General features: G+C 45.4%; 1 protein-coding gene across 2 annotated transcripts in view; it reads right to left on the bottom strand.

Moving 5' to 3' along the window:
- LOC144828499 (CMP-N-acetylneuraminate-beta-galactosamide-alpha-2,3-sialyltransferase 1-like) overlaps positions 1–25,324 on the bottom strand; it is a 381,835-nt gene that overhangs the window by 50,311 nt on the left and 306,200 nt on the right. For both annotated transcript variants that reach the window (XM_078686722.1, XM_078686721.1), the window contains exon 3: positions 20,405–20,598. In XM_078686722.1, the coding sequence (XP_078542848.1) occupies positions 20,405–20,598 (194 nt within the window). The remainder of the gene's footprint in view (positions 1–20,404; positions 20,599–25,324) is intronic.

The raw sequence follows: 25,324 nt of genomic DNA, 5'->3' as shown, positions 1-25,324 counted from the left end.
CTTGTCAGAAGATAACGATCAAAAATACTGATTTCAAGATTTAGATAGGGCTGAATGGAAAAGGTGGATTGTACCATTATAGCATGTTGAACAGATGGTTTGCCTGCTTCAGAGAGAAGCCTTAAATTGTCCAAATGTCCCAGGGCCAGAACTTTTAACTCCTTTTTCGAGAGTTCGCAGATCTTTTCAGGAGTGAGGTAGTATTTCTCTAACCCTAGGTCAATTAAAAAGTTCTTAATGTAGGCTAGCCATTTTATTTTTAGAGCGTGGTCTAGTGTCATATGAGTCACATAAAAGAACAATAAAAAAAAAAGCACAAGACACCTTCCACTCAAAGAGAATCTCACACCTGAACCCCAATTCATACAAATCCCAGTGAACAAAAAGAAAGAAGCAACCTAAAAAGATAAAAAGAAGCCCCCATGACAACAAGCAAGGAAACACATATGTAGGGTGTAGTTTGGCTTGTAGCTTGTTCAACAAAAATTGCATTGAGGTCATAAGAACCAAGATTACAGATCATTGCAATTTGCAAAATGCACAGCAGTTATGGTTCCTAAAAAATGTAAACAATTACAATGATCACAGCTTTGAATGAAGGGAAGTAGGATGCTTAGAGAAAAGAGGGGCAATCCGTTCCTTACAAAGAGCAAGAAGTAAAGATCGCATATGCCGCTGCCACTAAATTCATAATTTCATCTGTGTACAGTGTTTAAGCTGTGATGAGCTCTGGAGCTGAAACTGAAGGAAGGGACTGCAAGAAAGAGGATACCTTTTCCCTCTCTACTTCAAATCTTCACCTTTTTCTTACTACGCTCCAAGCTTGCTCGGGTAAATTTCCACACAGAGTCTGCGAAAGTGCAGTTCCCTCAGCTAAAAGGCTGTCCACTACAGTGCAAAGAGCAAAATAAACTACCAATTATGTACGAATGTTTTCAGGCCTGGTTCACAGGAGCCTAGCGGGAGGACTTTACCAGGATGACACAAAGATGTCTTAAGTGAGGTGAGTCAGTGAAATCTGAGTGTTTAAGTCATAATGTTTCTTAGGTAGAAAACAAGCAAACTGGACTATAAACACTCAAAACAGAAGGTTCAGCATCAGAGAAAGCGGGTGCTTCACTTTGCTCTCCATTTATCTGTTTAAGGGCTTTCAGTTGAAAGCTGTATCCATTCAGGTCAAGGCCTTCCCAGTACTATTAGCCTCACTGAGGATGGCTCACCATACTTTCTACAGCTTACCCATCCCCTGACTCCCATCTGCTACTGCTGTTCAGCATACACACGCAGGGCGCAAGCTGCCAACGAGGGCTCAGTGGAACAGGGAAGAATTCCACAACAAGCCATGACTGTAATAGGCTTGCTAAATCACGTTGCACAGATTATGGGCCTCATTAGGATGGCGGTGAATCCGCATCCTCCGGGCCCGCGGAAGCCACCGCCAGCCCGGAGGATGCGGATTCACCGCCACGGCCACATCAAACACCCACCGCCAGATTAGGATGGAATGTGGTGGGACCAGCGGCGGACGACAGGTCCGTCCGCCGCTGATCCGCGGGTTTTGCCGGGCCATTTGGTGGCGGTGTCTGCAAGACACCGTCAGCCAAATTAGGAAGCATGAGTAAACATGCTTTTCCACGGCGGTTTTTCCTCCGTGGAAAAGCATGTGGACCTTTGCTTCTGGGGGGACCTTGCGGGCCCCCAGGGTAAAGAGGGGGTGGGGGTGCACATGGGGGTACCTATGGTACCCCCCTGCATTTGCATGCCCAAAGCGGCAGGCACCACACGGTGCCTGCCGCTTTGTGCATGGCCCCCCCCAGACACCCTTTGGCGATCCCTCGTTGCTGTATGCAGTGTAAATCCGAGCTAACCTTTAAAACTATCACTGTTAGACCTGAAATAAAGGACTATTCTATGCTTTTGCTGAATTGCAGGTCCCTAGCGAAACACTGCTTAGAAATCTCCCTACTACTAGACGAACACTCACCGGACGTGATCTTTTTAACTGAGCCTTGGTTAAATCAAGATTCTCAGCCGGATCTGGCACAGGCCATCACTCCGGGATATCAGATAGCGCGGGTTGACCGACCGCTGGGCAGAGGTGGCGGCCTTGCAATTATTTACAAGGAGAGTTATGCCTGCCGCTGTTTGTCTGAGGAGATTGAGGACTGCGAAAATCTGTCCTTCGCCATTGAGTTCTCCCCCAATTCCAGCTTTACTGGTATTCTCATCTATCGGCCCCCTGGCTCCATTGGAAAATTTAACACATCTCTTCTATCGGTGGGTGCCAACTGGTTGTCTCTCCCTCCAACTTCACCTTATTGGGAGATTTTAATATACATTTTGACAACCTGTTGGACTCCACGGCACTAGAAATGATGTCAAACCTGGCTGCCATTCAACTGGAGCAATTAGTCCCCTCTGCTACGCATGAAAAAGGTCATCTTTTGGACCCAATCTTTAGCAACAGCGACCAGCTCAAAGTGGGTACCATTAGTAGTCTCCCATGGTCAGACCACTTCTTGATAGCCTTCACCTGGACCACGAGTAAACCCCCCCATCCTCTTTTACATCGCGGAAAACTCAAAATTGGTCCAAACTTCCTATCGACAACTGGATGAAGGCTCTCAACACCACCAGACCCATACTCTCCCATGACCCGATAGCAAACAACATTAAATATAACGAGTGGATAACTACCTCTCTTGATCTGGTCCTCCCCTCGTACCCATCTAAGTCAAAGAGGAAAAGTAAATCAGCCCTGTGGTACACAGAAGACCTTAGAAATCTAAAGCGTCTCTGTAAGAGACAAGAGAGGAAATGGTGCAAGACCTACGATCCCGCTGATAAAGCTACTTATAGGGAAATTATTAGGAACTACAAAACGGCCATAAAAACCTCGCAAACAGCTTACTATAACGATAAAATACCCTAGGCTAAATCTAAGCCGAAAGAAATATACCGCATAGTAAACACCCTGATAAAACCCTCTTTGCCTGTCACAGACAATAGTAGCTCACTGTCCAAATGCAATGAGTTGGTGGACTTCTTCTTTCAAAAAGTGAACAAAATCTACCTCTCCTTTCCAAATCCATCAATGGATTCACCCTCTCAACGCTTGGACTCGGTTCTGGACAGGGACAATAAGCTGGAGTCCCTTCCTCTGTTGAAATTGGAAACATTGGAGAGTCTGGCACAACTTGTAAAAACCGGCTCTCCATGTGACCCTGCTCCACCGGGTTCACTGGGGATGCTCAGCAAAACCATTTTCCCTACCCTCCTGGAATTGTTGAATTCTTCCATACTGAGTGGGATGGTACCAGTAACCTGGAAACACGCAATGGTGCGGGCCTTACTAAAAAAACCTTCCCTCGACCCAGCTAACCCGGGCAACTACCACCCGATTTCTCTGCTCCCATGGGTATCCAAGATCCTGGAGAAGCACGTCAATACCACTCTGACGAATTTTCTCGAGGAAAACCATCTCCTCGATGCCTCCCAGACGGGTTTTCGCCCAAAACATGGGACAGAGACCGCTCTATTGGTCATAACTGAGGAAGCGAGACGGATCTTGGATCGGGGGGGGGGGTCAGTGGCAATGATCCTCCTTGATCTTAGTGCCGCGTTTGACACGGTACATCATAAAATTCTGTTGAACCGCCTCGCCGACCTAGGAGTGTCTGGAGAAGCCCTGGTTTGGTTCGAGTCTTTTCTATCAGACAGAACCTTCCAGGTCTTTGACGGAACATTCGTGTCATCAAGCAGGCCTTTGGGGTGTGGAGTCCCGCAGGGTTCATCCTTGAGCCCTACGCTATTCAACGCATATATGAGGCCACTGGCCGGGATTGTTCGTCCGCATGGTGTTAACATCATTTCCTATGCGGACGACACCCAGTTGGTGGTCTCCCTTGCACAGAAGAGCAGCCTCCAATCACCGCCCAATCTAGCGGCTTGCCTGGAGGATATAAAGAGCTGGATGATGAACTCATGCCTGAAGCTCAACGACGACAAAACTGAGCTCATGCTCCTGGGCCCGGCGGCCCCTTCCACTCTGGAGCTGATATGGCCCGCAAGCATGGGTGCGGCTCCACCCCCGAGAGATAACATCAAAAGTCTGGGGGTATGGCTCGACAAGTCGCTGAGCCTTAACACACAGGCTACTAAAGTTTTGGCCACCTGTTTTGGCCTCCTTAGGCTGATTAAAAAAATTCTTTCCCTTCTTCCATTTGAGGCCAGACAAATAATCATACAGGGTTTGGTCCAGTCCCGTCTGGACTTCAATAATGCCCTCTATCTCGGAGCACCAGATTACACCTTACAAAAACTTCAGCGCACCCAAAATTGTGCCGCTGGTGCGCTACTGGGAGTCCCACGGAGGACCTCAATAAAAACCAGCCTCAGAACTCTACACTGGTTGCCTGTTAGGGACAGAGTAAAGTTTAAGGCTCTGTGCATCGCCCACCAGACCTTCTGGAAAATAGGTCCAGAAATCAACTGCTCCCTCATTTCCCCCTATCTGCCCAACAAGGCACTTCGCTCTTTAACCGCATCATTAGCTAAAATCCCCAGAATCTTCAGAGCCAGAGCAGGAGGACGTTCGTTCTCGTACCACGTGTCTAAACTGTGGAACACCCTCCCTCTGCGGATGCGAGATAATCCCAACCTAACTAGCTTCCGAAAATAGCTTAAAACTTTTTTGTTTCAGTAATTAGTAACCTCCTGAGGACATTCTCTGTTTATTTTCAGCGCCTGGACGCCTCAGGGCAACTGCAGCGCTTTACAAATCCCATTTTCATTTCATTTCATTTCAAATGTGAAACATGCTTTTTTAACCTTGCGGCGGGTGCTGCTTCAAGCAGCACCCGCCGCAAGGTTAAAGATCCAGGATGTGACCGCCAGGATGGCGGTCACATCCTAATTTGCCTGGAGGGACCGCTGCTGCCCATGCGGACGGTCCCTCTTCCTCGGGGGTGGCGGACGGACGCTGGTCCGTCCGCCATCCTAATGAGGCCCTAAATGTGTACTACCCTGTAAATCCTTCGTATAAGACGTCTACCCATGTTGCATTTTACTGAATTGGGCTTCCAATGAAACACCTGATGAATATCAGCACATGAATGTTTTTCGTTCCAGAGGTATGTGTTTAGTTACATGCAGACACAGTAGAAATCTTGGCAATTGTACTCATTGGCAGTCTGGCTATTGCTGGAAACCTCATACGCAATCTAATCAATCAGTCAAAAAATTTGACCATATTTGTCTGCAAGACGACAGATCCTGTTCTCGGGCTCACAGTATATGCGATGCAGAGGGCTGTGAAAGAGATTTATGTTGGTATTTGTGACCAGCTAGGGTCTGGAGGACCTAGCTAATGTAGTTCTCCCTGCTCAGGGCTTGTCTGACTGTGCATTCTTGATTTGTTGTAGCTAGACACTCAGATTATTTGAAAGACTGATGCAGAGGGCATTTACATCATCAAGAAATGACAACACTAGGCTATTGATGGCGGAATGCAGTAATAAGGGCCTACATAAGGGAAGACACCCTAGAGTTTTCAAACCAATGAAAGCATCCCTGGTTACTATGATATGATGGTTTGGAGTGAGAAGTTTAAGTCTATGGTCATGCTGCGGTTCCTCAAGACTTTGAAGTATCTAGTGCTGTCCTAGATTTGATTGATTTGAAGATTTGTAGAGCGTGCGAATGCCCTGGGGCGTCTTGGCGCTGTATCAAATGAACAGAGTCTAGCCCTGCCGAGCTGGAGGAACGCCTAGGCCGAGAAGAGCCAGGTTTTTACAGCTTTCCTGAACACTGGAAGTGAAGGACTATTCTTTACTGAGAGAGGCAACAGATTCCATGTCCTGGCGGCATGCTGCAAAAAACTCACCCCCCCCCCCATCTTAGTAGTTTAAATCTGGGGTTTTTGATTAGTTTCGCCTTGCTAGATCTGAGGTTCCTTGGTGGTTCATATTTTTTTAAGTTCTGTTTTAGAAAATGGGAGACAATCCCATGGAGGGCCTTATAGGCCAGGCTAGCTGATTTGAAGCACACCCTTTCTCAATTGTAAGCCAGTGTAGACTCCTAAATCTGTGGGCTACTGGTTCAGACTTGGGGATGTCCAGAACCAGCCTAGCGGCTGCATTTTGTAGTCGGGTAATTTTAGCATTACTTGCTTCTGCATCCCTGCAAACAAGGCGTTTCCATAATCAAGTCTTGACAGGGCTAGCATGGTTACCAATGTTTTGCGGGTGTCTAAGGGGATGAACGGCAGTAGCTTTTCTATCAGCTTCAAGGTGTGCCACACCGAGGAAGTCAGTTTGTTTGTCTGGGCGAGGAATGTATGTTTATCATCAAGCAGGAACCCCAAATTCTTGACTTTATTCACTGGCAATGAGCGAGGGCCCAGACTGTCCGACCACCATTTCTGTGACCAAATGTTGGGTTTTATGCCAAATAGCATTAGCTCCGATTTATTGCCATTTAATTTCAGAGTTTGTTTGCATCCAATTATTTACTTGTTCCAGGCATTTCCTGAACCTCTCCACCGTTTCTTCAAGGTTGTTAGAGATGGACACCACTATTTGTGTGTCATCGGCGTAGGAGACAGGAAGGAACCCGCAGTTCCTGATGATGGAGGCTAAAGGGGCTACGTATATGTTAAAAAAGGGTGGGGCTTAAGGAAGAGCCCTGTGGCACCCCCCATGGGGATTTAACGAGTTTAGAGGTACAGTCCCCTGTTTTAACGTTGAAGGTTCTATCTTTTAGGAATGAAGGCATTAGAGCAAGGGTAGAGCCATGGACCCCCAGAACAGCGAGGCGAGCGAGGAGTATATCATGGTTGACGGTATCGAAGGCTGCCAATAGATCTAAGAGAATCAAGGCAGCCTTTCCGCTTGTATCCAGTACACTCCTGAGCTCTTCCACCGCCATGATCAGTGCTCTTTCGGTCCCGTGTTCTTCCCTAAACCCGTACTGTGAGTGGTCTAGGGCGTGAGCAGACCTGAGGTACCCTGTCAACTGTGAGTTTAGAATTTTTTCCAGCACTTTAGCCGGGAATGGTATTTTTGATATAGCCCTATAGTTAGCTGGGTCTAGGGGATCTAGATTAGGCTTTTTCAACAGTGGTGTGACAGATGCCATTTTCCAGATTGCCTGCATTAATTTCTCTAAAAGTATTTGGAGTTGTTTGCTTAGTAACTCTGGGAACAGATGGAGGATCTTGGGTGGACATGGATCAGTGGTACCTCCGGACCTAGTTTCTAGGATTGTTTGCTGTATCTGTTCTACTGAAGGGGTCATAAATCTGAACCCCGAATCTCCAGTTTCTCTGACCCCACAGAGGTTGGGATGAGCCCCTGTTTTTGGAGTGATGATGTGATTGGTGGGCCTAACTGAATCGTATACTAACTGTACTTTGGTAATAAAGAATTGTCCCAATGTATTACAAAATTTGTCTTTCTCCTCCAGTTGGACGTTAGCCTTCGGGTTAGTCAGTTTCTTAACTGTACAGAATAGTTCTTTACAGGAGTTTTTGGCATCATTGATTTTCTTTACATAATAGGAGGATTTTTCTTCCAGAATCAGTTTTTTCCATTTCCGTTCGACCCTTCTACAGGTCTGTTTTAATAGTCTTAATTTCTCAGAGAACGAATAGTTTCTTACCTGTCGGTGTAGTTTTGCAGCTTGATAAACTTTCTGGATTCACTATGCTGTGCATTATTCCGCGGTCTTGTGGTTGGGTCCGGATTCGTTTTCTTTTCTTTTATTTTTTTTTTTTTCGAAGCCCAAGTGGGCGTCGACGTCCCACCTTTGGTGTATTTCCGGTGACGTCGGCACGCTTCCCGCGGAAGCTCCCACTCCTAGGCGCCATCTTCGGATTCTTTTTTCTCGTGTTCGTTTTGTTGTTCAACTAAAGTCTTTTCACCGCTTTAACCTTTAAGGCTTCTTTTTTAAGTATTGTCTTTGTTTCAACCACCTTTTCTCTCCAGCCTCACCTTTCTGGCGGAGGTGGGTGGGTTCGCTAGCGAATCCAGAAAGATCATCAAGCTGCAAAACTACACCGACAGGTAAGAAACTATTCGTTTTGCAGCGTGAATCTTTCTGGATTCACTATGCTGTGCATAGACTTTGTAGCGGTTTCTCATGTTTGTGGCGGCTGGGTGGAAGATGAGCGTTGGTTATTGAATATGTGACCTTTGTCCGACTTGTGCTTCCTTGTTCATCTGTATATCCACACAGTAGTGTTTCGTGAACGTGTGCACTGAAGCCCATGTTGCCGCCAGGCATATATCCTGAATTGGTGTGTTAGCTAGGAAAGCTATTTTAGCTCCTTTTTTCCTGGTAGAGTGGGCACGTGTCCCCTCTGTTAGTTCCTGCCCTGCCCGCTTGTGGCAGAACTGTATTGTTTGGGCGATCCATCGCGCAATTGTTCCTTTAGTTACTGGTTTCCCCATGAAACTGTTAGCGAAGGACACAAAGAACTGCTTTGTTTTCTTGTGCTCTTTCGTTCTCTCAATGTAGTGTATGACTGCCCTTCTGGCGTCCAGAGTGTGCAGTGCCCAAGTGTGGGTCCGTTCTCATCACCACCCTATCGCTGTGTATCTGTATGTAGGGTTCCTGTAGCGTTAGTGCCTGCAGCTTGCTCACTCTGCGCAGTGAAGTGATTGCTACCAGGAAAGCTGTTTTCATGGTCAGCATTTTCTAGGGAGGCCTTGTGAATTGGTTTGAAAGGTTCCTTCATGAGTTCCATTAGTACTAGGTTAAGGTTCCATGCAGGTGGTGGCACCCTCTTTGGCGGTGCGATCCTCTTTGCTCCCTCCAGGAATCTCTTAATCACCTGTGATGTGAAGAAACTCTTGCACGTTTCTCCTCTCGTGTAAGCGACTATCGCTGCCAAGTGAACCTTCAGTGAGGATGAGCTCAGATTTTTGTCGAGCAGGTGCATGAGGTACTTTAGCACTGTCGAGTCCATTTTCATCTTATTGTGTAGCTTTTCCCTCCTGCACCACAGTGTAAATCTCTTCCATTTCGCTACGTAGCACTTCCGTGTGCTGGGTCTTCGTTCCTCCCGAAGTACCCTTAGGGTGCTTTCTGGCAGTTTCAAATGCGCAAACTCTATGTCCTTAGGAGCCACGCTACGAGGCTCAGGCTCTCTGGCTCCGGGTGCAGCACTTCTCCGTTTTGCATGGAGAGTAGGTCTTTTCTTCTCCCAAATCTGTGGGGTGCACTCTGTGTCATCTCCAAGATCTGCGAGTACCATGTCTGCCTGGCCCACTGTGGTGCGACCAGTATCAGGGTCATGTTGCTCGCTCTGCACTTGCTGAGTACCTTGTGCATCAGCGGTATCGGGGGAAAAGCGTAAGCAAAATATCCTGGACCAGTCTATCCATAGGGCATTCCCCAGGGAGCCCTCCCCGGGCTGCCTGGATGCGAAGTTTTGGCATTTTGCATTGTGGCGTGTTGCAAATTGGTCTACCGACGGTGTTCCCCACCTGTCAAAGAGCCTTCTCGTCTCTTGTGCATTGAGTTCCCACTTGTGGGATGCCGATGTCTGCCTGCTGAGCCAGTCTGCTTCTACATTGTCTTTTCCTGGTAGATGTATGGCTAGCAGGTCTACCTTGAGTGGGATGGCCCATCTCCATATCTCCTGCGCTAGTTTCGAAAGCGGGGCTGATTGTGTCCCCCCTTGCTTGTTGATGTAAAACATTGCTGTTGTGTTGTCTGTCTGGATCAACACTCTCTGGTTGTACAGTTTTGTTTGGAAGGCCTTTATGGCTAGGAAAACTGTCTTCAACTCCAGGTAATTGATGTGTCTGACCGCATCTGCTGGTGTCCACAGGTCTCTTACTTTGAGTTCCTCCATATGAGCGCCCCATCCCTTCTGGGACGCGCCTGTGGTAATGGTCACTTTTGGCGTTGGTGGCGTCAGAGGCTTCCCCCTTGTTATGTTCCCCATGTCCCACCATGCCATCTCTTTCTGCACTGCGTTCGTTACAACCACTAGATCCCCCCCTGTAGCTTGTGACCATTGCTCCTGTAGCCATTCCTGTAAAGGGCTCATGTGGAGCCGTACGTTTGGCATTAGGTGTATGCATGATGCCATCATGCCCATGATTTTGCTCGCTGTCCTCACTGTCCGAGCTTGCCACTTCTAGTAGAGCTGCGTCTCCCTCACGAGCGCTATCGTTCTCTTCTCGCTGGGGAACACCTTGCTCTATAAGGTGTCGATCTGTGCTCCCAGGAAAAATTTTATTTGTTCTGGTTCCAAGGAGGATTTTCCCCAGTGGATGGAGAATCCTAGGTTCATCAGCGTGCTGGTCACTCTCTGTGCGTGCTGTTTGCACGTTTTGCATGAGCTTGCTTTGATCAGCCAGTCGTCCAGGTAAGGGTATACGTGTATCCCTTCCCTTCGTAGGTGTGCTGCAACTGTTGCGAGGCACTTTGTGAAAACCCTTGGTGCTGATTTGAGTCCGAACGCCATGGTTGTGAACTGGTAGTGGTCTTCTCCGATGATGAATCTGAGGAGGTGCTTGCGGCTTCTGTTCATTGGGATGTGCAGGTAGGCATCTTTTAGGTCAATGGTGACCATGAAGTCCCCGCCTCTTGTAGGGAGGTCATCTTGAACTTTCGCGTTCTTACGAACTTGTTTAAGAATCTTAGGTCCAGGATGGGTCTCATAGTTTCGTCCACCTTTGGGACCAGGAAGTATGTTGAGTATATGCCCTTGTTCCTTTCCCTGTAAGAAACTGGCTCTATGGCTTGTTTTTGCAGGAGCTCCTTTGCTTCCTCCTGAAGGAGCTCTAGGTCTTTCCTTGCTATTGGCCTTCTTTTTGGCTTTCGGTCCGTTGGCTTCCCTTCCAACTCTATGCAGTACCCGTACTGTATGATGTTGAGTACCCATTTGTCTGATGTTATACTCTTCCACTCCCTGAAGAAGTGTTTCAGTCTTCCTCCCACTGGTCTTACATGTACGGAGGTGTTTAATTCACGTAACTCTTGTCCGATGTGTTTGTGCTCCACCCTGGGAGTTTTTGCTCGGGTGGGCACATGGAGTTTTATTGAGTCACTTAGAGGCGGGTTGCTGTCCCCCTCGAAACGACTGGCCTCTTGGTTGGTACTGCCAGGACTGTTTTTGCTGTCCCTGCTGTGTCTGGGTGTCTGCTTGGTGGGCTTGTTGGAACGCCTGGTGTGATGTTCCTGGCTGGTTTCCTCCCCTCCCGTTAGGTCTTCGTGACGGGTTGCCCCTTTTAGTACCTCTGAACTGCAATGCCCCCAAGGATCTTGCAGTCTCGTTATCCTTCTTCAGTTGGCTGAGTTTCTCGTCAACTGGGGCCCCGAACAACGTTTCTCCGTTGAACGGTGTGTTGAGGATGCTGTGCTGCACTTCTGGCTTGAAGCACGAAATTCTGAGCCAGGCTTGTCTTCTTTCCGTGATGCCCATCGGATCACTGACAGAATATCGACAGACAAAATTTCGACCTACCAAAATATCAAGGTAAAAATATAGAATGCCAGATTATCGACTGCCTATCTACAAACAGGTAAGTACAAAAATATCGACTCCAAAATGTCGATTGTAAAAAATATAGACTGTCAAAATATCTAATTTTTTAAATGTCGTAAAATTTATTTAAAACTAATATAATGATACATATAAGTAATTTAAACATACTTAAAATAATTAAATACATGTAAAATTAATAAATAATTAATGTAACTTTAAAATACAAAAAAATAAAAAATGTAATATATATATCTATATATATATATATATATATATATATATATATATATATATATATATATATATACATATTATTAACGGTAAACATCCTTTACAACGCAACTTTTACCACGCAGTGCCTTTACGATGCAACTTTTACAACACAAACCATTACAACGCATTGCGCTGGGGGGCGCTCTAGGATAGGGAATAGGTTTAATGTACTATCCAACACCTTCCCTACTATCCACGGGGACTGGAATTGGAATAGTAAATTAAACTATTCACTATCCAGCGCCCAAAAGCATTATGCGTTGTAAAGGTATTCGTTGTAAATACCGCGTTGTAAAGGCATGCGATGTAAAATCATGCGTTGTAATGTCATACATCCATCATTAACAAAACATATACAATATTTTTACCGTAGGATAGCGAGAGGGTTACATTTAATACAACCACTCCAGTAAGTGCAACAGTAGGGAAAACATTGGATAGCGTAGGGGTAAAAATTACTATTCCCACTCCAAAGAGTGCAACAGTAGGGAAAGCGTTGGATAGCGAAGGGGTAAAAATTACTATTCCCACTCCAAAGAGTGCAACAGTAGGAAAAGCGTTGGATAGCATAGGGGTAAACATTACTATTCCCACTCCAGTGAGTGCAACAGTAGGGAAAGCGTTGGATAGCGTAGGGGTAAAAATTACTATTCCCACTCCAGTGAATTCAACAGTAGGGGAAAGCGTTGGATACCGTATGTTTAAAAATTACTATTCCCACTCCAGTGAGTGCAACCGGTAAGGGAAAACGTTGGATAGCGTAGGGGTAAAAATTACTATTCCAACTCCAGAGAGTGCAACAGTAGGGAAAGCGTTGGATAGTGGGAGGGTAAATATTACTATTCCCACTCCAGAGAGTGCAACAGTAGGGAAAGCGTTGGATAGCATAGGGGTAAAAATTACTATTCCCACTCCAGAGAGTGCAACAGAAGGGAAAGCGTTGGATAGCGTAGGGGTAAAAATTACTTTTTACACTCCAGTGAGTGCAATAGTAGGGAAAGTAAATACTTCATATATAAATATAAATAACATAAATATTAATACCAATTACAAATTAATTAAAATATTTTACAATTGTATAAAATATATTAATTAATCAATAAAAATTTTAAATAAAAATTAATTAATAATACAAATAACCTAATAATACTAATTATTTACCAATTAACCATAAATCTTTTTACAATTTAAAAATAGTTAGAAATTAGACACAAAATAATATTTTAAATATGTAATTACTTACTATTAAATTACTTTCCAAGCTGTTCCCCTATAAACCCACAACCCACTACAAAAAATAATTTAATAAAAGTAACATAATGATCAATTTATCAATTACAATAAATTACCAATTATATTTTAATTAATTACCAATTATTAATTAATTAACAATTATTTCGAAATAAATACCTATAAATAAAATAACATATTTTATTAATTATAATTAAATTACTTCCCACCCTATTCCCCTATAAACCCACAACCCGCTACAGAAAATAAATTATTAAAATTAACATTTTTTTATCAATTAATCAATTATAATTAATTACCAATTTAATTTTAATTAATTACCAATTAATAATTAATTAAGAATTAATTCTAAATAAATACCAATAAATAAAATAACATATTTAATTAATTATAATTAAATTACTTCCCACCCTATACCCCTATAAACCCACAACCCGCTACAGAATTATATTACCCCTTAAATTAAAAATTAATATTAACTTATCTTAATTTCGATATTTTTGTTGTTTATATTCTGACTAGTCTATATTATGTCCATTCTATATTTTGGAATCAATATTATTGCTATTCTATTCAATATTAAAATTTTCTAGTCGATATTTTGGTAGTCTATATTCTGTCTGGTCGATATTATGTCTATTACATATTTTTAACTCGATATTCTGTCTAGTCGAAATAAAAAACTCGATATTTTGACTCTATACCATGTCCATCATCATGAGCCTGCTGGAGGTGTCTGCTCCGTCCAGGGCAGTCTTGAGGCAAGAATTGGCTACATTCTTCCCCTCTTCAACAAGGTTTTAAGCTCTTTGCTTGAATTCCTGTGGCATGTTCTTTATTAACTGGCCCAGCTCTTCCTGGTTCTGGTATTGGTGCCTGTTGAGCAGTGCATTGGAATTCGCCATGCGCCAGTGCATTGCAGCATTCAGTTCAATTCTTCTCCCCACCAGGTCCATCCTCTTGCTTTCTTTGTCTGGAGGTGGCCCAGAAGTAGTAGGCACATTGGCCCTCTTTCTTGCTGTGGCTGCGATGATGGAGTCTGCTGAGACCGATCCCTGAATGTAGGGTGGGTCCTTGGAGGGAAGTTTATACTTTTTCTCCGTCCTGGGAGTGACGGCTTTGCATGTAGCTGGTTCTTTGAAAGCCTCTTTTCCCTGTGCCATGAAACTGTCGAGCATGGGCAGGAACTGGCTCCTTGTTTGTGTAGGGAGAAGTGTCTTGAGAAGGAAGTCTGCTTTCTGCTTCTCTTCGTCGAGTTTTACTTTGAAAACGGCAGCTGCATTCCTGATGACTGTGTTGTAGACTCCGATGTCATCCGGCAGCGAGGGACTCGAGGAAAACATTTCAACGGCTGCCTTTGGGCTCTCGGTGTCGACGTCCTGCCAATCTATTTCCTGAGTCTCCGAGTATGCAGACCCGAGGAGTGTTCTGCGGTCGTCGTCTCCTTCATCCTCGTAGTAGGAGGCCTCCTCCTCTTCTTGGTCGTTGAAGGTCTCGATGCCCACCGACTGTCCTTCGAGGTCGTAGTCCTCCTCCTCCGTTTCCTCGACCACCTGTAGCCTAGGTTTCGTCGGGATTGTGTATTCCTTCATCCTGGCGTCGAAATCTTTTTTCCGCTGCAGGATGTTTTCCATCTCGGCCTCGAGCCGTCTTTTCTTTTTCTCCATTTCGACAGCGTGGTCTGCGTCGAATGGATCGGCCGCTCTTTTCGACGCCGAGCCAACCTTCGTCGTCGAAGGTTTCGGTGCCGAGCTGGCTCTCTGGCACTGAAGCGCCCTTTGGGTCCTTTTCCCTCGGCGTCGAACGCTCCTTTTCAGGGGCGATTTTCGATGTCTTCTGCTGTTCTCCAGCTCTCAGCGCCTGGGAGTCCTTCGCAGAGGATCCGCTGTGCCTTGGTGTAGTCGCGGACGCCGAAGTTTTCAGGGTCGGCACTTTCGAGGTTTTACCCTCAATTTTTCGAGACTCGGGGTCTCTCGGTGCCTTAGGAGCCGTAGAGTCTCCTACCTTCTTTGGAGCCTTCGTAATATCGGTCTCTACGACCGTGTAGCCGTCGTGTTCGGTGGCGGCGTTGTCCTCCTCGTCTGATGATAGCCCCAGGTCTTGAAGGGACGGTGGCTGTCCCTTGCCCTGCATGGTGGCGTTGGCTATCCTCTGTCTCTCTCTCACTCGAAGAGTCTTCAGCGTGAAGGCGGAGCAGGCGTTGCAGTCCTCGCTACGGTGGTCGACTGGTAGGCAAAGGTTGCAGACCGGGTGCTGGTCCTTCTGCGTGTACTTGTGGTGGCAGTTGCGGCAGAATTTGAAAGGAGTGTTGTCCATCTCATGCGTTCAGGGTGCCCCCTGAGCTTCCATTCTCCGATAGACGTCGAAGTTCTTTAAGTTCTTGAAGTTCTTCTTCTCCTTCGTCGTCCTCTTGGATTATGTAGTCTCCTGTAGTCTTCTCAATCTCTTTTCTTGCAAAAGGTGAGTACTTTTCTTCTTCTTCTTTATCCAAAAATGTCTGGAGCCCTTTCGGGAACGATCCAGACCCAACCGCGGAAAAAAGAATCTGAAGATGGCGCCCAGGAGTGGGAGCTTCCGCGGGAAGCGTGCCGACATCACCAGAAATACACCAAAGGTGGGACGTCGTCGCCCACCTGGGCTACAAAAAAGAAGAAAGAAAAGACTACGAATCCGGACCCAACCACAAGACCGCGAAATAATGCACAGCATAGTGAATCCAGAAAGATTCACACTGCAAAACGAAGGTTCAGAAGCTTTTTTTCTTCTGGATCTTGCCTTCTTTATAGGAGCAATTTTTAGGACCGCGGATTTGATCCAGGTATTTAGTTGCTCGTTGGCTATGTTACAGTCAGGGTTTAATTCGGGGGTTGTTCCTTCCAATTGTTCCTGTAACTTGGGTACGTTCAAATTAGCACAGTCCTGATATGTATGGTTTCTTGTTTGCATAGGTCTTGACATTATGTCTTGCTTAATCACCAGGGAAAACTTGATGACTTTATGGTCAGACCATGGCACTGGAATAATTTCCCCAATCGTTAAATTGGGGTTGGAATTAAATACTCCGTCCAGTGTGTTTCCAGCGGAGTGGGTGCCCTGTTGGACCTTTTTTATCAGTGAGCATCTGGCCATGGTTTGTGTGATAAGCAGGGTATCTCTATCTGCGTTTTTTTCTAAGTGAAGGTTGAAATCCGCCAGTATGGTATAATCTGTCTCTTTTAAGCTAGATTCTAAGAACGGATCGAGAAGTTGCATCAGGGGGGGTTTGGGCTTTTGGGGGGTCTGTATAGCAGGAGGCCTTTGAAGCCATAGTTTTTTGTGATAACAATATTAAAGGATAGAATCTCACAGTCCAGGTTGTTGCCTGTGTCCGATCCTCTTACGTGTAGCTCATCTTTATAAATGCTAGCTAACCCACCCTCTCTTTTACCTATCCTATCCGCCCGAATTATGGAATAGCCCCCAGGGAGAGCCAGTGCCAGATCTATGCCAGAGGCTTCATTCGCCCAAGATTCCGTGACAAATAGTATATCAAGGGCGTGAGATTCAATTAAGTTGGCTGTGTCTGAGTCGTGTTTTACCAGGGACCGTGCGTTGAGCAAGGCAGCTTTTATCATTTTTGTCTTTCTTTCTACCGTCCTTAGCGGGTTGCTGTGGTACAATGCTGCTCGGAGTGAAGTTGAACGGGAGTAGACATTCTGAACAGTTTTTAGCTTCATTCAACAAATTTAGGGTTGGGCAATGTGGGGGGGGGGCTGGAGTTTCAATAGTTTGTGACTATTGTACCTTACTTTGGCATCCTTATTCCTAGTTTGGGCAGGGGGTCTGGCACTAGGCACGGGCCAGGCGCAGACGGATGCAGACGGGCTTGCCATTGGCGCGCCACCGGCGCACCCGCTGCGCGCGTCCGCTGCGCGTTCGTTCTGTCATGGCTTAAATAGTGCTTCTATTCGATCCCCGCCGCACCCTCCGTACAATCGGCACTTGCTCAGAGGGGCAAGTGAATATAGGATGATGGTTGTAGCCAGTAGCGGCTTGTGGTGGGAGTGCTGTGGGTGGTGAGGCGGGGTGGGGGGTAATAAACTACAACATATGGCTGAACAGAGGTAAGTAAACAAATAAATATATAAAACAAATGTTGCGCGAGCTGCATCACATTTGGCAATGCTGCGCGTGCAATGAAATTGGTTTTATGTATTTATTTGTTTACTTACCTCTGTTCGGCCATATGCTGTAGTTTACTACCCACCACCCTGCTCCTCCCCGCCCCGCCCACCACACCACTCCCACCACGAGCCGCTACTGGTTGTAGTATATACCACATTTGAGTATTTACATGTTTTTTTGAGTTAAGTTTAAGATGGTTTCTTAGCATCCAGTGTTGTATTTCTGACAGGCAAGTCCTCAAGGTTTTTGAGGTTTAGGATGAAGTAGGTACTATCAACCTAGATATAGCAGGTAATCTTGAAGGAGCTGATGGTCATATGCTATAACATTATGGCTGAAGCACCAGCCATCTAAAATATCACAGCCACTATATCGACTACTTCTGTGTTAAGAATGACTGCTAATAGGTAAATGTAGATTTACATCTACTTACCTTATTGATATTGTGATAGTTGATGCAGTGTATGCATTAGCTTTGCAGGTTGATATTTTGACCAGAATGTATTGCTTTAATATTGAACTGACAAGGTCTGGAAGTGAGGTCAGCTATGCGCTAAAGAGGAGGGGTGCGACTGTTGAGCATTGAGAGGTGGTGAATGAGTAGAACGGTGTGAAAGTGACAACTTGCACTCTGTCAATGAGGTAGAACGTTATCTAATTCAAATCCATGCCCTAAATTCCTGCGTCTTCTAGTTTTTGTACTAGCAATTAGTGTCCTTTAGCGTTAAATGCTGATGGTAAGAGTTGTCCTGCATCCCCATTCGAATTGGTGGTCCTTAAAGGTCCTCTAAAGAGCAGATTAAGGCCGATTTCATGCGTGTTACAGTTCTTTATTCTTACTATCTGTCAGAGCAGTTTAGTTTGCTTAATGAAGCTTGAGTTATGTAAGAAGCATGCTTTTCATTGAGCATAGCTAAGGATGAACTTTTGGATTTTGATCTGTACTTTGGTGAAGTCCCTGCTTTTTTTGTCAGTCGTATTGAATCGTTTATTTATTTATTTTTAACACTTGTAAAGCGCTGCTTATACCCTAAGGCGTCAAGGCGCTCAAAACCATTATTGAAGAGAGTGAGGAATGAAAGACTAAACAGGTTGACGGATTAGAATGGGTTACTGAGAGAAAAGCCAGGTTTTCAGAAGTTTGCGAAACTGGAACAGCGTAGCACTTTGTCTGATGTTGAGAGGCAAGGTGTTCCAAAGTCTGGGGGCCGCCACCAAAAAGCGACGGTCCCCCCAGGACACTGTTTTGGTGCGTGGAACAAGCAGTTGGTTAAGGGTGGCTGATCGTAGAGCTCTTGTAGGCTTGTAAAATTGAAGTTTGTCTCGTAGAAAATGTGGTCCTTGATTATTGACTGATTTAAAGACTATACAGAGGGCCTTAAAGTGGACTCTTTTTTGTACAGTCAGCCAATGGAGGTCTTTTATGTTTTTGGCAATGGGTTCGAACTTTGTTTTGCCGGTGATGAGACGGGCTGCTGCATTTTGTATAGTTTGAAGTTTTGCAGTAACTCGGGTTTGCGCGTTAAGAAATAAACCATTACAATAGTCCAAGGATGATAGGACAAGGGCAGAAACCAGTGTCTTAATCGCAGATTCGGGAAGAAAAGGACGTATTTTGCGAATCATTTGATCGTTGGTCTGCCTTTGTATGGAGATCCTGGGCAGTGAAAATGTAGTGATGAATGCCCCGCTCTAGGGCAAGGTGGCCGTCACTGTGAACTAATGGCAGTCCACCAGGTCGGGGTTTTTAACAACAAAGCCACCTGAGGTTCTGCAAACAGAAAGACAGTGGTTTCCCTACCTGTAAATGGAGCAAGGTGTTCCCTCTCTATCAAGCTCTAAATTGTCCCCTTTGTCTTCTGGTGATCTGCTAAGAAAATGGGCTGATCCATCACCAAATGTCAGAAACCGATCTAAGCAAGAAATGGGCTGTGAGTGGGAGCCAGAGAGGCTAGCACAAAAGGGAAACGTTATTTACATGTTGGCCCTGTCGAGCAGTCAAGATGCTAAATTAAAGACTGACTAAAAAGGTTGAAGTACACTTGTATTGAAATCAACGCGCACAGCATTTTCCATGCAATATTAGACAATATTAGGGCCTGCACATTGGAATATGTGTTTCATCCGACACAAATTACTTGATGTATTTGTTAATGGTTACATTTGTTAATTGTAGCTTCTTCCCTTTTGTGGTCATAGTATATTTATGAGGTCAAATTAGAAAATCTAAAGCAATATATCCCAGCCTTGTTGACTGCAGTGTTCAATCCACTGTTTATGTAAAGAAAGAAAGTAATATTCTTCTGAAAAGCTATCCAAATATTTGAATCGAGAAAGAGGTTGTTTCCAATTTTTCTTCCAATATAATTTTGATTCACAAACAACGAACCAGAACAAAACATACACGAGTAATATAAAATTGATAAATAGTGAGTTAGCTCTCCCCCATCTCTATCTAAAATAAAATTATTAAATAGTGAATTAGCTCTATCCCACCTCTATCTCTGTGCAATAAATGTATCCCATCAACTAAGGACAAAATCTTGCTAGACATTACCTTACAATGGCTTACAGCTAAGCTATAGCCATTTGTTTTTCAGATTACAAATTATCTATCGTAACTTGTCGCATAGGAACATTGTAATTTTTTTTACAACAACGTCGTGTGTATTCAGTGAAAGTTTTACTTTTAGGCACTAAACGTGCAATTCATTTAAAATTGGAAAAAGATTTGCAGTCACTATGTTATTTTTCTCATACCCCAATGCTATCTCACTCACTTAAATACGCTATTCAGCCAGTTTCTTTCACTCATTGCTTTGTGCACTATTTCGTTTTCTCGTGTGTTTTTATACTATGTGTGTTCCTTTAAAAGATCTTCCACCTTTTTAGCAAGCAGAGCCTCCTGCTGACATTCTTTGTGCTGTACATCCAATCATGCTTGCTCTTTTTCCCATCTCTCTTATCCGAGGTGTGATTTGTTGACAAATGATTGGTGCCATGTTCGTCTTCACACATCATCACTTTTAACCCTTTAGGTGCTGCCGTCGGCCAACGGTCGTCACGGGCACTACCTCCCCAGTGCTGCGTGCGACCGCTGGACGTCCAGTTCAGCACTGGATAATGGACAGCGCAGCACTGGGGAGGTTTGTTTACGAGCTCCTAAGGTGTTAAGGAGCCAACAAGCAACAATATAAACAAAGCTTATTTACTCACCGCAAAACAAGATCATGGCCGTCAATCCATATTCCATAGCCCGAATCCCTCAGATTCCCAGAATTTCCTACCACAGCACATCTTCTACACTTGTATGGACTGATCTCCGGAAAGTCGGAATCTCCAGAAATGGTCTCGAATACCTGGCTTATTGTTTCATTAAAAGGTCTGGGATTGGTCTCCCTCTGCAATTTCTGCAAGAAAAAGTAAAATGAGAAGCCATACAAACTGAATGACGTTTTGCAAATACTAACTATTGCGTCATCTTCTCAAATGTTTAAATGCACGTATACGGCATGCTGACCAAAGGGATCATTTCATTAGAATCATCAAAGGAGGGAAGAGATTTCACATGGTTTCTAACCCATGATGATATCACAGGAAGCGAGATTAGGTGAACCCTGTTTATTTTAAATAAATAATGTTTTTTAAACTCCTATAAATAAATATTATTAGTTACCTGGCAAACACAACCATCAAAAAGTAAGAAATACTTATTTTCAAATCATAAGTAGGCATATTGGGGAAATCTAAAAGTGTGTGAAGGTGCAAGCATGGATGATTCAGAACTTCGTACAAATCTTTCAATTTTTTCTTCTTTAAAAAAAAGAAAAAATCCAGCTAAATCTTCCTTTTCTAGTGGTTGTATTCTATTTCTACTGCCACAAGGAGCCACAAAATAGACTGTTGCTGCTCCACACCGGTTCTGTGATCGAGTCCCAAACCGAAGCACACCCATGCCAAAAGTCTGAGCCCCACCCCTGTTCCTCTATGTCAAAGCAAAGCCCGTTTTTTCTAGTTTTTAGGTCGAGCCTAGGCAGCACATGCGTGACTCTGCTAGGCAGAGCACAAGTTGTATAAAAAGAAGTGATGGGACAGACCAAGTAAGACAATATGCAAAGGACCTCATGACGTCATGAGGCAGCGCTATAAAAAAATATAGTGCTATTTAGATTATTTTTGTAAAGACTGGGACAGACTAACCCATCTGATCGTCTTACAGTGGCTGCATTTATATACAGGGACCAGGGCTCGAGTCGGGGTACCTCGCGGGTGGACGGCTTCCCCCCACTTATTTTACAGGGTGGACGCCGTCCCCCCTGCCAAACAGCTGGACTTCACCTTTTTGGCCTCTCTGGGACGAGATCGGAGCCACCTTTCGTGACGTCACTTCCTGTTGTGACGTCACTTCCGTTGACAGCATCCCCCCACTTCTTTTTTTAGGACTTGTGCCCTGACAGGGACTGAACAAAGGCAAAAGCAAGCCTCTCTTAAGTACCTATGAAGAGAAAGCAAGCTGTGTGCCTTTGTTTCCCTCTGTTGCAAAAAACACAGTTGATGGACAGAATGTTTCTACCAAGCCATGTCATTTTTTTTGCAATTTCACCCCGAGTGGGCTAGGGATGCTCAGACGTGAGTCCCAGGCTCTTCACACCACTGGAGTCAAGCTATCCAGGCTGATGAAGGTTGATAGCCAGAAACCGGTCCTTGGATGCTTGATTCCGGTCTGGGAAAGACATGGCTTGGTAGTTCGGACTGGACTGTTCCCATGAGCCACAGGGTCAGAGCTGATTTGCATATAGCCAGTGTCTAACCCAGGGTGGTGTGGAGTGCAAAAAAACGATGGATTTAGGCCCAGATCTTTGTACTGGGGTGAATGTATGACATTGTTCTACATTCTGTCCATCAACTGTGTTTTTTGCAATTTCACCCCGAGTGGGCTGGGGATGCTCAGACGGGAGTCCCAGGCTCTCCACACCACTGGAGTCAAGCTATCCAGGCTGATGAAGGCTGATAGCCAGAAACCGGTCCTTGGATGCTTGATTCCGGTCTGGGAAAGACATGGCTTGGTAGTTCGGACTGGACTGTTCCCATGAGGCACAGGGTCAGAGCTGATTTGCATATAGCCAGTGTCTAACCCAGGGTGGTGTAGAGAGCAAAAAAAGGATGGATTCAGGCCCAGACCTTTGTACTGGGGTGAATGTATGACATTGTTCTACATTCTGTCCATCAACTGTGTTTTTTGCAATTTCACCCCGAGTGGGCTGGGGATGCTCAGACGTGAGTCCCAGGCTCTCCACACCACTGGAGTCAAGCTATCCAGGCTGATGAAGGCTGATAGCCAGAAACCGGTCCTTGGATGCTTGATTCCGGTCTGGGAAAGACATGGCTTGGTAGTTCGGACTGGACTGTTCCCATGAGGCACAGGGTCAGAGCTGATTTGCATATAGCCAGTGTCTAACCCAGGGTGGTGTGGAGTGCAAAAAAACGATGGATTTAGGCCCAGATCTTTGTACTGGGGTGACTGTATGACATTGTTCTGCATTCTGTCCATCAACTGTGTTTTTTGCAATTTCACCCCGAGTGGGCTGGGGATGCTCAGACGTGAGTCCCAGGCTCTCCACACCACTGGAGTCAAGCTATCCAGGCTGATGAAGGCTGATAGCCAGAAACCGGTCCTTGGATGCTTGATTCCGGTCTGGGAAAGACATGGCTTGGTAGTTCGGACTGGACTGTTCCCATGAGGCACAGGGTCAGAGCTGATTTGCATATAGCCAGTGTATAACCCAGGGTGGTGTGGAGTGCAAAAAAACGATGGATTTAGGCCCAGATCTTTGTACTGGGGTGAACGTATGACATTGTTCTACATTCTGTCCATCAACTGTGTTTTTTGCAATTTCACCCCGAGTGGGCTGGGGATGCTCAGACGTGAGTCCCAGGCTCTCCACACCACTGGAGTCAAGCTATCCAGGCTGATGAAGGCTGATAGCCAGAAACCGGTCCTTGGATGCTTGATTCCGGTCAGGGAAAGACATGGCTTGGTAGTTCGGACTGGACTGTTCCCATGAGGCACAGGGTCAGAGCTGATTTGCATATAGCCAGTGTGTAACCCAGGGTGGTGTGGAGTGCAAAAAAACGATGGATTTAGGCCCAGATCTTTGTACTGGGGTGAATGTATGACATTGTTCTACATTCTGTCCATCAACTGTGTTTTTTGCAATTTCACCCCGAGTGGGCTGGGGATGCTCAGATGTGAGTCCCAGGCTCTCCACACCACTGGAGTCAAGCTATCCAGGCTGATGAAGGCTGATAGCCAGAAACCGGTCCTTGGTTGCTTGATTCCGGTCTGGGAAAGACATGGCTTGGTAGTTCGGACTGGACTGTTCCCATGAGGCACAGGGTCAGAGCTGATTTGCATATAGCCAGTGTATAACCCAGGGTGGTGTGGAGTGCAAAAAAACGATGGATTTAGGCCCAGATCTTTGTACTGGGGTGAATGTATGACATTGTTCTATATTCTGTCCATCAACTGTGTTTTTTGCAATTTCACCTCGAGTGGGCTGGGGATACTCAGACGTGAGTCCCAGGCTCTCCACACCACTGGAGTCAAGCTATCCAGGCTGATGAAGGCTGATAGCCAGAAACCGGTCCTTGGATGCTTGATTCCGGTCAGGGAAAGACATGGCTTGGTAGTTCGGACTGGACTGTTCCCATGAGGCACAGGGTCAGAGCTGATTTGCATATAGCCAGTGTGTAACCCAGGGTGGTGTGGAGTGCAAAAAAACGATGGATTTAGGCCCAGATCTTTGTACTGGGGTGAATGTATGACATTGTTCTACATTCTGTCCATCAACTGTGTTTTTTGCAATTTCACCCCGAGTGGGCTGGGGATGCTCAGATGTGAGTCCCAGGCTCTCCACACCACTGGAGTCAAGCTATCCAGGCTGATGAAGGCTGATAGCCAGAAACCGGTCCTTGGATGCTTGATTCCGGTCTGGGAAAGACATGGCTTGGTAGTTCGGACTGGACTGTTCCCATGAGGCACAGGGTAAGAGCTGATTTGCATGTAGCCAGTGTCTAACCCAGGGTGGTGTGGAGTGCAAAAAAACGATGGATTTAGGCCCAGATCTTTGTACTGGGGTGAATGTATGACATTGTTCTACATTCTGTCCATCAACTGTGTTTTTTGTTTCCCTCTGTGGCATTTACATTTAAATGTAAGTTTCCAGGCGGCCCTCAGTCAGCATATACAAAAAAAAGGAGTCCGGATGGCCCCTTAATTTAGGCCCAGCTGGAGGTGACAAAAAACCCTCCCTCCCTGCACATTGGTGCTGGGAATGGAAAGCAAACAATGTGCAGGCGCTGCTGTACGTGTTCTAGTGTCCGAAAATTACACCGGGACAAGTTCAGCATATTTCTGTGAGCCCAACTTCTTGGGAGTGGGGATGGCGTCCACCCTGTGAAAAGAGTGGGGGGACGCCATGTACCTGTATGTACCCCCGACTTGAGCCCTGCTGCTAGGCATACTGTATCTGAATATGTGCTTCAATGACCTCACATTTTTAGGTTGAGTCTGGGCAGTGCATGCGCTGCTCTGAGATCCATGCTGTATTGTAGCATGGAATAGCAGCCCTGCCCACTCTCCGCCCATATTTGTTATTGGCTTGCGTCATTGTCCTTCGTAAATGCTGGCTTCTGATTAGTGAAATGGCTTGTTAGTCCCTCCTTAGTATCACCTTGTCTTCATTTTGAACCTCCCATGAAGACTGGCCCCTTTTACTTCGGTTGTTACAGGGTGAGTCTTTTTAGTCTGTAAGCACTATTTTCTTTAAATAGTTTCTCCTACTGCAGGCACGACATGCTTTCCTGCAACATTCAGCGTGCCATGCGCCCTTTCACTTTCTAAGCAGCCTGGGACAATGGCGTCCACTGTCGATCATTTATAACACAAATAGCTTGATTGTGCATTACTAGTATTGATGCACTGTAGGTCCTAGGTTTATTCTGAAAATTCTGATAAACAATACTGTTATTAGGAGCTATGGCAGTGATATATATTGAAATCAAATTGAGAAACCCAGAGGGGTTTAAACTTTAATAGAGGAACTTGGGAATTGTCTGTACTATTTGCTGCGTTAG

The sequence above is a fragment of the Lissotriton helveticus genome, chromosome 4_1 (genome assembly GCF_964261635.1).
Source record: "Lissotriton helveticus chromosome 4_1, aLisHel1.1, whole genome shotgun sequence".
NCBI lineage: Eukaryota > Metazoa > Chordata > Amphibia > Caudata > Salamandridae > Lissotriton > Lissotriton helveticus.
Note: the sequence above shows the minus strand (reverse complement) of the source record. Positions and strands in the feature narration are given on the sequence as shown.